The sequence below is a fragment of the Coregonus clupeaformis genome, unplaced genomic scaffold (genome assembly GCF_020615455.1).
Source record: "Coregonus clupeaformis isolate EN_2021a unplaced genomic scaffold, ASM2061545v1 scaf1058, whole genome shotgun sequence".
NCBI classification, from domain to species: Eukaryota; Metazoa; Chordata; class Actinopteri; order Salmoniformes; family Salmonidae; genus Coregonus; species Coregonus clupeaformis.
This window is the reverse complement of record NW_025534512.1, coordinates 78,839-89,830: the sequence shown is the minus strand read 5'-3', so window position 1 is coordinate 89,830 and position 10,992 is coordinate 78,839. Positions and strand designations below refer to the sequence as shown.

General features: G+C 42.1%; 1 protein-coding gene across 1 annotated transcript; it reads right to left on the bottom strand.

Moving 5' to 3' along the window:
* Window positions 1-2,620: 2,620 nt before the first annotated feature.
* LOC121561815 (zinc finger protein with KRAB and SCAN domains 8-like) lies at window positions 2,621-6,703 on the bottom strand. Its single transcript, XM_041874262.2, has 2 exons — window positions 6,669-6,703; window positions 2,621-5,474 (listed from the first exon to the last, which is right to left on the bottom strand). Exons 1-2 carry the CDS (start codon window positions 6,675-6,677, stop codon window positions 4,269-4,271), a joined length of 1,215 nt encoding a protein of 404 aa, XP_041730196.2. The 5' UTR covers window positions 6,678-6,703; the 3' UTR covers window positions 2,621-4,268.
* Between the last annotated feature and the right edge of the window lie 4,289 nt (window positions 6,704-10,992).

Below are 10,992 nucleotides of genomic sequence, written 5' to 3'. Positions count from 1 at the left end.
TGCTGCAGGATTTCAGTCCTTCACGGCGTAGTGTGTTACCAATTGTTTTCTTGGTGACTACGGTCCCAGCTGCCTTGAGATCATTGACAAGATCCTCCCGTGTAGTTCTGGGCTGATTCCTCACCGTTCTCATGATCATTGCAACTCCACGAGGTGAGATCTTGCATGGAGCCCCAGGCAGAGGGAGATTGACAGTTATTTTGTGTTTCCTCCATTTGCAAATAATCGCACCAACTGTTGTCACCTTCTCACCAAGCTGCTTGGCGATGGTCTTGTAGCCCATTCCAGCCTTGTGTAGGTCTACAATATTGTCCCTGACATCCTTGGAGAGCTCTTTGGTGTTGGCCATGGTGGAGAGTTTGGAATCTGATTGATTCATTGCTTCTGTGGACAGGTGTCATTTATACAGGTAACAAGCTGAGATTAGGAGCACTCCCTTTAAGAGTGTGCTCCTAATCTCAGCTCGTTACCTGTATAAAAGACACCTGGGAGACAGAAATCTTTCTGATTGAGAGGGGGTCAAATACTTATTTCCCTCATTAAAATGCAAATCAATTTATAAAATTTTTGACATGCGTTTTTCTGGATTTTTTTGTTGTTATTCTGTCTCTCACTGTTCAAATAAACCTACCATTAAAATTATAGACTGATCATTTCTTTGTCAGTGGGCAAACGTACAACATCAGCAGGGGATCAAATACTTTTTTTCCCTCACTGTACTTGTTCATATGACTTATATTTAGACTCGATTAAGAGGGGGATTTCCTCTACCCAGACACAGAGACAGATAGACAATTGAACTCACAGGGCTGAGATTGCTATATGCATGTTTGCATCACGCAGGTATCCTATATACCACCCTATAAAACATTAACTCACATCTGTCATCACTATTATGTTGATTAATTCCAGTTAATAATTTTGGATTGAAAACGTAAAGGCAGTCTAGCCAGCCCAAGTTTGAATATAAACCACATTTGACCACATTCACATTTTCTCCTGACACACAAATGGACTATAAATACAGTACCAGTCAAAAGTTTGGACACACTTACTCATTCAAGGGTTTTTCTTTATTTGAACAATTTTCTACATTGTAGAATAATAGTGAAGACATCAAAACTATGAAATAACACATTTGGAATCATGTAGTAACCAAAAAAAAGTGTTAAACAAATCTAAATATATTTTATATTTGAGATTCTTCAAAGTAGCCACCCTTTGCCTTGATGACAGCTTTGCACACTTTTGGCATTCTCTCAACCAGCTTCACCTGGAATGCTTTTCCAACAGTCTTGAAGGAGTTCCCACATATGCTGAGCACTTGTTGGCTGCTTTTCCTTCACTCTGAGGTCCAACTCATCCCAAACCATCTCAATTGGGTTGAGGTCAGGGGATTGTGGAGGCAAAGTAATCTGATGTAGCACTCCATCACTCTCCTTGTTCAAATAGCCCTTACACAGCCTGGAGGTGTGTTGGGTTATTGTCCTGTTGAAAAACAAATGACAGTCCCACTAAGCGCAAACCAGATGGGATGGCGTATCGCTGCAGAATTCTGTGGTAGCCATGCTGGTTAAGTGTGCCTTGAATTCTAAATAAATCACTGACAGTGTCACCAGCAAAGCACCATCACACCACCTCCTCCATGCTTTATGGTGGAAACCACACATGCAGAGATCATCCGTTCACCTACTCTGTGTCTCACAAAGACGCAGCAATTGGAACCAAAAATCTCATATTTGGACTCATCAGACCAAAGGACAGATTTCCACTGGTCTAATGTCCATTGCTCGTGTTTCTTCCCCCAAGCAAAATAATGTATGCACTCACTAACTGTAAGTCGCTCTGGATAAGAGCATCTGCTAAATGACAAACAAAAAATATTTTAAAAAAATGTATTTAGAAAAAATTATAAAAATATAACATAAAAAAATATAATATGAAGGCCTGATTCATGCAGTCTCCTCTGAACAGTTGATGTTGAGATGTCTGTTACTTGTACTCTGAAGCATTTATTTAGGCTGCAATTTGAGGCTGGTAACTCTAATGAACTTATCCTCTGCAGCAGAGGTAACTCTGGGTCTTCCTTTCCTGTGGCGGTCCTCATGAGAGCCAGTTTCATCATAGCGCTTGATGGTTTTTGTGACTGCACTTGAAGAAACTTTCAAAGTTCTTGACATTTTCCGGATTAACTGACCATGTCTTAAAGTAATGATGGACCGTCGTTTCTCTTTGCTTATTTGAGCTGTTCTTGCCATAATATGGACTTGGTCTTTTACCAGATAGGGCAATCATCTGTATACCACCCCTACCTTGGCTCAAACGCATTAAGAAGGAAAGAAATTCCACAAATTAACTTTTAACAAGGCACACCTGTTAATTGAAATGCATTCCAGGTGACTACCTTATGAAGCTGGTTGAGAGAATGCCAAGCGTGTGCAAAGCTGTCATCAAGGCAAAGGGTGGCTACTTTGAAGAATCTCAAATATAAAATATATTTTGATTTGTTTAACACTTTTTTGGTTACTACATGATTCCATATGTGTTATTTTACAGTTTTGATGTCTTCACTATTATTCCACAATGTAGAAAATATTAAAAATAAAGAAAAACCCTGGAATGAGTAGGTGTGTCCAAACTTTTGACTGGTAACTGTCCATAACGTTAACAATTTGTTTACCCTGACCAGATGGACAGGGTGCATAGGCTGTTTGCAGCTGTTATTATTAGTAGCCTACAGTTGATCAGACTTGTTTGTGTCTGTCCGGAGTGATTGTGTTATCACCTTTGCTAAATAAATACAGAAGGAAAGTGGAAAGGCTACTTGAGCGAGTGCGGGAAAAATGTGCTGCGTCAACCTCTCTCTTTAATCTCACTTTTAATGGATGATGCGATGGAAGCTATCAAAACATTCTGAATTGATTTCGACATCCAAGCAAAGACAGTCGAAAGTTCCATATGTTAAGCAAGTAAAGCATCGTAACGTGCAATTACCTCTGCAAGTTCCTTGTAGTTGTCCTTGTTAGTGGAACTTTCCCTCTCTTCGTGTCCTCTAAACGGCAATTATTGTATGGCCAAAAATGCAGTGGGGTCGATAAGCCGCTTGATAACATCCCTGTTTCTTCTTACTTGTGTTGCGCAGTTTGAACACATAGACCTTGAAGGAGGTCATTACATGATTGAAGTGGCTTTTTCCCAGAAGCTTGAATCTGATGTGGGCATTTATATGCTCCCTGCTTTTGTTATGCCGTTTTGCTGAACGACCAATGTTCTTCAGGTCACTGTACCCCCTTTCCCCCCAAGGCTCTGACTTAACAAAAAGCAGGCAAGGTCAGCAATACAGGCCACTTGATGAAAGGCTCCCTGTTAACCAGCTATACTTTTGATACCAATTGGTATTGAACGCCCTCACCTTTTCATCCTTCTTCATGAAACTGTTCTCAGGCAGAGGTCGACCCTCGGTTTTAATTCGCACCTTTTCTGTGTACCCCAGAGAATGAAAGGGATTCTTCAACAAAAAGTCCACAACATTTTCGGTAGCGTTGGCCATTCTGGCGGCAAAAACGGCTTGCTTGCACTGATTTTTCTTGTTTTTAAAATTTACGGATAGCCAGGGGCACTCTCCATAATACATCATTCACAAACAAAGCATTCGTGTTTAGTGAGTTCACCAGCTCAGAGGCAGTAGGGATGACCAGGGATGTTCTCTTGATAAGTGTGTGAATTGGACAATTTTCCTGTCCTGCTAAGCCTTCAAAATGTAACTAGTACTTTTGGGTGTCAGGGAAAATGTAAGTAAAAGTTGTCAGAAATGTAAAGTATAGTACAGATACCCAAAAAACTACCTAAGTAGTACTTTAAAGTATTTTTACTTAAGTACTTTACACCACTGACGTTAGCAGGCTAGTTGGCTAGCAACCTTGCAAGCTGATTTGTAACAATAAATTCATAAAGTATTTGCTTGTCAGTTGGCTGAAAATGTAATTGAAACCAGTAGTCAAGAGTGTAAACATGTTATACATTTGAAGTTATTTCTGTTGGAGTTTACATTATGGCTTGCCTGGGTCCTCCATATTACGTCACACCCCGCAAAAACATTTTCCGGCATTCTGATGGGTTTTATGTAATAACTCTAAGTAACTTTGCATTGGGACTTTTGATGCGTATACTAATGCAAATCCATGTTACATGTGGTTATGTTAATGCTACAAACCCTTTAATGCAGTTTTGATCTAAACTCAGAAGCTATCGCGTGGAATGGTTACTTTCTATGTTAATAGAGTGGGATGGTTTTTCTGCTGGTGTATCCTGAGGTAGCTCCTCTCTGTGAACTTCTTCCCGCAGTGCGTACAGGTGAACTGCCTCTCTCCCGTGTGGACCTTCAGGTGTATCTTCAAATTGTCCTGGCGGGAGAACCTTTTCTCACACTGGGGGCAACTGTAAGGTTTCTCCCCTGTGTGGACCCTCTGGTGCCTCTTCAGGTCACGAGCCTGGGCGAAGCGCATATGACACTGGGTACAGCTGTAGGGTTTCACCCCTGTGTGGACCTTCTGGTGGATCTCCACCTTCTGTAGGCAGCTGAAGCCTTTGTTACAGAACATGCAGAGGAACCGTTTCTCTTTACTATTGCCTGATGTGGCTCCCCCTCCCTGAGCCTGGGCTCTAGCCCTGTCGTTTGAGTTCAATACCTGATCGAAAAGGATGCGGCCGTGTGAATTGGAAGGCCCCACCGACGTGGACACTGGGTCGCAATCCCTGAGCGAATGTAAAGGGGAGTGGGTCACAACATTTAGATTTGTCTCTAAGCTTTCCCTGTAATCTAAGAAATCTCTGCCCTGTGACTGTCCGTCTCCTAGGTGACTATCTGCATTCCATGTGGGAGGAGTGTCGCCCTCCACTTTCACAGTCACCTCATCTACCACTATAACCTCCACTTTCTTATCTAGGCACCCTTCAGAGTATACACTACTACTGTACCGGTTCCAGTCCCCTGTAGACAGATCAGTCTGTGTCTCTAAACCCAAGGGCATGTTGCCAGCGTCCATCTCTGTAGTGTAAGAACAAGACAGGTCATCACCGCTAGTGTCTAACGCGTCACCATCACCATCACCCTCTTCACGGGAATAAACTGACCTCTGGCTCTGGTGAAATACCGGTAAGTAGTCTGAGCTGGGAGCAGGAGGACAGCCCAGACTCTCTGGGTCTGATCTGTGGTCATATCCTTTGTTTAAGAGCCTGTGTGTTTCAATTAAAGTCTCAGTGTCCATCTCTGACGGCGTTCGGTGTTCCACTGACCCGATGCTGCATCGGGACCTGGGCAGCGCTGGGGCGGTGGTGGGGTCCTCCGGGGCTACAGGCGGCGCTCCAGCCACTCCAGTCTCAGTGTCTCTGCTGTGTCGTGGGTCCTCTCTTTCAGTCTTCTCCTGCTTGACCAGAGATGATCCTCCAGGACCTGCAGCCTCTGCATCTGCAGACTGACAAGAAGAGAGGTGGTACATGAGTTGAATTGGTTAACAATGTCATAGGGAAGTCTTACAAGCTCCCATATCCTCCTGAGACCCAGCAATCATTTTTTATGTTCTTTAATGGACATTTGTGTTTGATCCGTATCACTAATGAAATACATGCCACTGTGTTAGGTCCTGTTGTACTTATGAGAGGACATTTTGGGCTTTTCAAAAAAAAAAAAAAAAAAAACGGTCTCTGGAGGCAATGACAGATAAATGTGGATGTACATGTAAGCAAGTGAATAGCTTAGGGTAGCGATGGGCATTTTAAATTATTTCACTATTTGAATAATATCATGATCTTTTATTCGGATATCTGGATACATATGTTTTAAAGAATGTATTTTATTTTATTTTACTTCAATGGAGATTTGAGAGAGAAGGTGCGCTGCGCTAACGGTAGGGGGCAGTCGAGAGAGGAGCAGGGGCCGGTGTGTGTAGCACTGAGGGAGAAAGAGAGAGGGAAAGTAGCCAAACCAACTTGCGCTAGTTCGACAAACTTGTTGCTGCCATAGTTTATCTGTCATGCTATCTTGTCTAGACTGCATCAATATAAAGAAGCAAGCTAGCTAGCTAAGTTAGCCAGCTAGCTAAAGTAGCAAGGCTAATTGAGGCTATTTTTCTGCGCTTCCCGTCCTTGTCTACAACTCCATTCATATGAAACAACAGCCTACCTGTTGGTTGATCATTGTTGCCTACTCCTTCTCATTTAGCCAGCATAATTCTGTAACTTTAATTCCATTTAGCATTGATTAGAAAGCTCCCACTTCACTTGCTACACATGGTTCCTCTTGATTGACCGACAATAACAAGCTACACCAGTGTAAAACATGTCTAGGCTACCGGTGCGTCTTTTTTTATGGGGCGCACTCATAAAAACTGTAATAAAACTTGTATAACATGTTTTAATGTAATGGTCTATCCTCGTAGGCTACGTAGCAATGTCACATAGATCATTGTTTAATTTTAGACACTGCCTTAAAAAATAATAGGCCTTTTTTTCCCCCTCAAAAATGAATACTCTCCTAGTAATCGAATACTAATATCAGTTTGGATATTCACATAACCGTGCCAATCCCTAGCTGAGGGTAGCCTTTCTGAAATAAACTGGCCACATTTGATTTACAAAGTAACTGTTTTATGCAACACTATTACACTAACCTCTATCATGATAATGTGCTGTGTTGAGGTTCCACTCCCCTCATCAACAGTGATTGGTTGGTCTTCTCTCCATGTATTGTGTCCCGCTGGCTTCACAAAGCTCCTGTGGCCTCCAGTGAGATGTCCTTCACCTGAGAGTGATTGGGGGGAAAAGAGGTGCTTAGTAGAGCCCGACCTATATGTTTTTTTGGGTCCAATACGGATTCAGATTTTTGGGGGAACAAAACTTACCGATACCGATATATCTGCCGATATACTGTTACAGCGGAAAATGAAAAAGTGTCATTTTTCCACACTGAATTTTCATAAACTGCCATCCAATAACTTCACTTCAAATGTAGATTTCTTACATTGTGACAATATTTCCACATCATGAGAATGTCCACAAATGTTCAGATAAGCATCAGATTCCCCTTTTCCACCCTATTTATTGAATATCGATTATCGGTTTATGCTGATATCAATATCGGTCAGGCTCTAGTGGTTAGGTTAGCTACTGTCAATGCTCAACAGTGTATTGTACACTTTTGACACTGTCTAGAATTGTCAAGGATGTAAGGTAACATTTCTTATAACTTCTTGATATACTATTTATTGATTGATGCATTTTGTTCCATGCATATTTTTTTTTTAATTGAGTAAATAATCGGAAATGCAGTAAATAAAACATCTGGTTAGAATATGATAGTGTCTTTGCGCAAGATAGTTAAGTAATCAGGGGAATTATTGCTTACTATCCAAGAATTGACCAAGACCAAGCTCTCAAGAACCCAAGTGGGGTATACCCAGTTTACAGCCGGCCCCCCTGGTTCTCAGCTGATGGTATTGATCCCAGTTTGCTCCCTCGTGAACTACAATCCCGACGCTCTGTTTAATCCAGACACTGTCTGAACGCAAATGCACCTCACTTGTGATACAGTTTTGGAAACCTTTAACTTAACTTTCATATAAGAGAGAAAGAATCTTACAAATACAAAAGATACACTTACTGTGCACAGTTTAGCAAAGTTGCACCTGGCTGTTTTCAAACGCTGCCTCGGCTATGACACATCCTCTCACCTTGCGCTCGCATTTCCATTCGACCATTCCATTCCACATTTCCTGTGTTTCTCAAAATACAGCCGGGTGCAACTTTGCAAGTGTATCTTTTCTATTTGAAAAATAATTTATGTGGTTCTGGTTTAACCGAGATTTCCAAAACTGAAATCTCGGTTAAACCAGAACCACTCTGTTCGTAACAGATTTCAGTTTTGGGAACAGAAAACTCTATTGAGGATCTGTTTCATCAATGAGAAAATGTGCAGAATGTCGACCAAAATTAAACTCGGTCCATCTTCTTCCACTGCCGGCCACTGGGCTTCTGTGGAAATGCTCACCAGATGCTTCAGATTTATAAAAATTTGTGAAACATCTGGCTCATGATTGTTCTGTGGTTGTACATGACAGATCTACGGTACCATTTATGTTTACGTATTCTCTCCAGTGTTCGAGTTTTCCAAAACGGTATCTTGGGCAAGGCATATTCGTATTAAGACAGAGCATGGGCAGCATCGGAGAAATGCCCTCAGGCAGTCATCAGAATAGACTGTATAATTAAGTAATAAGGCCAGAGGTGTGGTATATGGCCAATATACCACGGCTAAGGGCTGTTCTTATGCACGACCCAAAGCGAGTGCATGGACACAGCCCTTAGCCGTGGTATATTGGCCATATATCACAAACCCCCGAGATGCCTTATTGCTATTATAAACTAGTCACCAACGTAATTAGAGCAGCTAAACTAGATGTTTTGTCATAAGGGTGGTCTGATATACCACGTCTGTCAGCAATCAGCATTCAGGGCTCGGACCACCCAGTTTAAAATGTTTAATAACATTTACCGTCTTTTTGAATGGGCTAACTAAGACCCAATTCTGGGTAACACATCTGAACATGTGTGCAAAGGGGAAGGGGGCGACAGGCACTGAGCTATATATGAACGGCGTCAGGCAGCACAGCCTCGGAAAAATGTACCTCTTGCCGATGCTCTGTATCGGTCAACGATCTTGACACTACTGGGACTGGCGAGGACGCGCTCTCGCATTGTCCTCTCTGCGCGCTCCCGTGATACCTTCAGTTCCAGTAGCTGTAGTTTCCTCTGCAATGCCCTGTTTTCTTTCTGGCTTTGAGTTATTTCCAAACGAAACACTGCATAGTCGTCGTCTACGAGTTTACAGATCTCTGCCACGGCTGCATTCGCTAGCACCTCCATGATGGAGGCTATTTGAGTGTGAAAAACCATACAGTTAGCCATTGTTAGTTAACGTCAGCAACTAGCAAGCTAGCGTTACCTAGATAACATATCAACCAAGTCCAACGCGAATTACACACTACCTGTGGTAAGTTTGTGATGCTGTGCAGTTACATTTGTCATATTTTGAGTTCCAGGGTGTTAATAAACGTCTAAATAACAACAATAAAAACGCTAACATTGAAATTGTTCTTGGTCACAGTTCTCTTCCGTTTACACTGAAGAGAAAGGATCTTATTGGTTGGCGTCATAGCTCAAAGGGTGTGGTTAAATGAAAAGGGTACGCGCACTGTTCTTTGAAACATGGTACTGCTTTTGAATACTGAACAAAAATATAAAACGGAACATGCAACAATTTAAAAGACTTTACAGTTCATATAAGGACTACCATTTGCCTCCTGGAGCGCGACATCTCATTCGCATAGAGCTGTTGATTGGGGCCTGTGGAATGTTGGTGCGAAATTGCTGGATATTGGCGGGAAGTGGAACACGCTGTCGTACATGTCGATCAAAAGTATTGCAAACATGCTCAATGGGTGACATGTCTGGTGAGTATGCAGGCCATGGAAGAACTGGGACATTTTCAGCTTCCAGGAATTGTGTACAGATCCTTGCAGCATGGAGCCGTGGATTATCATGCTGAAACATGAGATGATGGCAGCGGATGAATGGCATGACAATGGGCCTCAGGATCTTGTATGGTATCTCTGTGCATTCAAATCACGATAAAATGAAATTGTGTTCGTTGTCAGTACCTTATGCCTGCCCATATCACAACCCCACCACCACGGGGCATTCTGTTCACAACGTTGACATCAGCAAACCGCTCGCTCACATGACACCATACACGTGGTCTGCGGTTGAGGCCTGTTGGATGTACAGCCAAATTCTCTAAAACAATGTAGGAGGCGGCTCAAGACATTTGTGCAAAACATTTTAGAGAAATAAGCTTTTTGTGTGTATGGAACATTTCTGGGATCTTTTTCAGCTCATGAAGCATGGGACCAACACTTTACATGTTGCGTTTAGATTTTTGTTCAGTGTACATTACACATAAAATCTCCTATGATAGCTATCTTACTGTCTCTCTAAAAACAGTTATTTACACAAGCCTGTTTCAAATGACAAGTTAATAAAGGGTTAATGAGGGGTATGTGGTTAATTACCTTATTACCCTTAGAAACTTCAGATGATAACTATAATATGTCAGCTAATGAACAGTTCCCAGACATCCCCTGCGTACATCTCAAGCCACACTGCTATAATTTCTCCCCGTTGTGGACACTCCTATGTCTGGTAAGGTTAGTCAGGAAGGAGCTCTTGTAACAGTTTGCACGAGAAGGGCCTCTCCTTGGGGTGAACGGTCTGGTGCTACTTCAAATAGTTTGCCCTAGCGAAGCGCTTGTCTCCGTCCTAATGCTCGGTCTCCCACGTTGTGACCCAATGACCCATGAGGAGGTAAAGCAGGTGCCACCCTCAGGTGGTTAGACTGAGCTCCCTCCTTGACCTCTAGCCATTGTTTGGGTGTTGTTGGGATTGTTGGGATCTCAGTCCCTCAGATGATAAAATAAATGTAAAAATAGTCAGTCAGCACAAATTCGATTTTGTATTTCATTTCAACAAAATGGTTCTACTCTAACATGAGTGACTTCAAGTATAGTACTTTTATTTCACAAAACGATATATGACAAGAAGTATACATTTTCTCAGTATGGTAACACTCTTTACCCTCACTTTGATAAAATGAATTTTAGAATACTTTGGAAAAGGAACTTCAGAGACAGAGGTGCCTGATGAAAAGCTCCGGGCCTGTCTGACTGATGTGTCTCCCTCCCTGGCTGTATCATCGACGCCACCTCCAATCAAGCTACTCCTTTACTGAAGTGCATCATCATTTTCCCATGAAAATAAATCTATTATTATTCCCTAATCATTATTATCATTTTATTACATGTCACTATACTCTATACATGGGCTGTGTGCATTTTCTGTTGGTGTAACCTGAGGTAGCTCCTCTCCCGTGTGGCCTTCTCC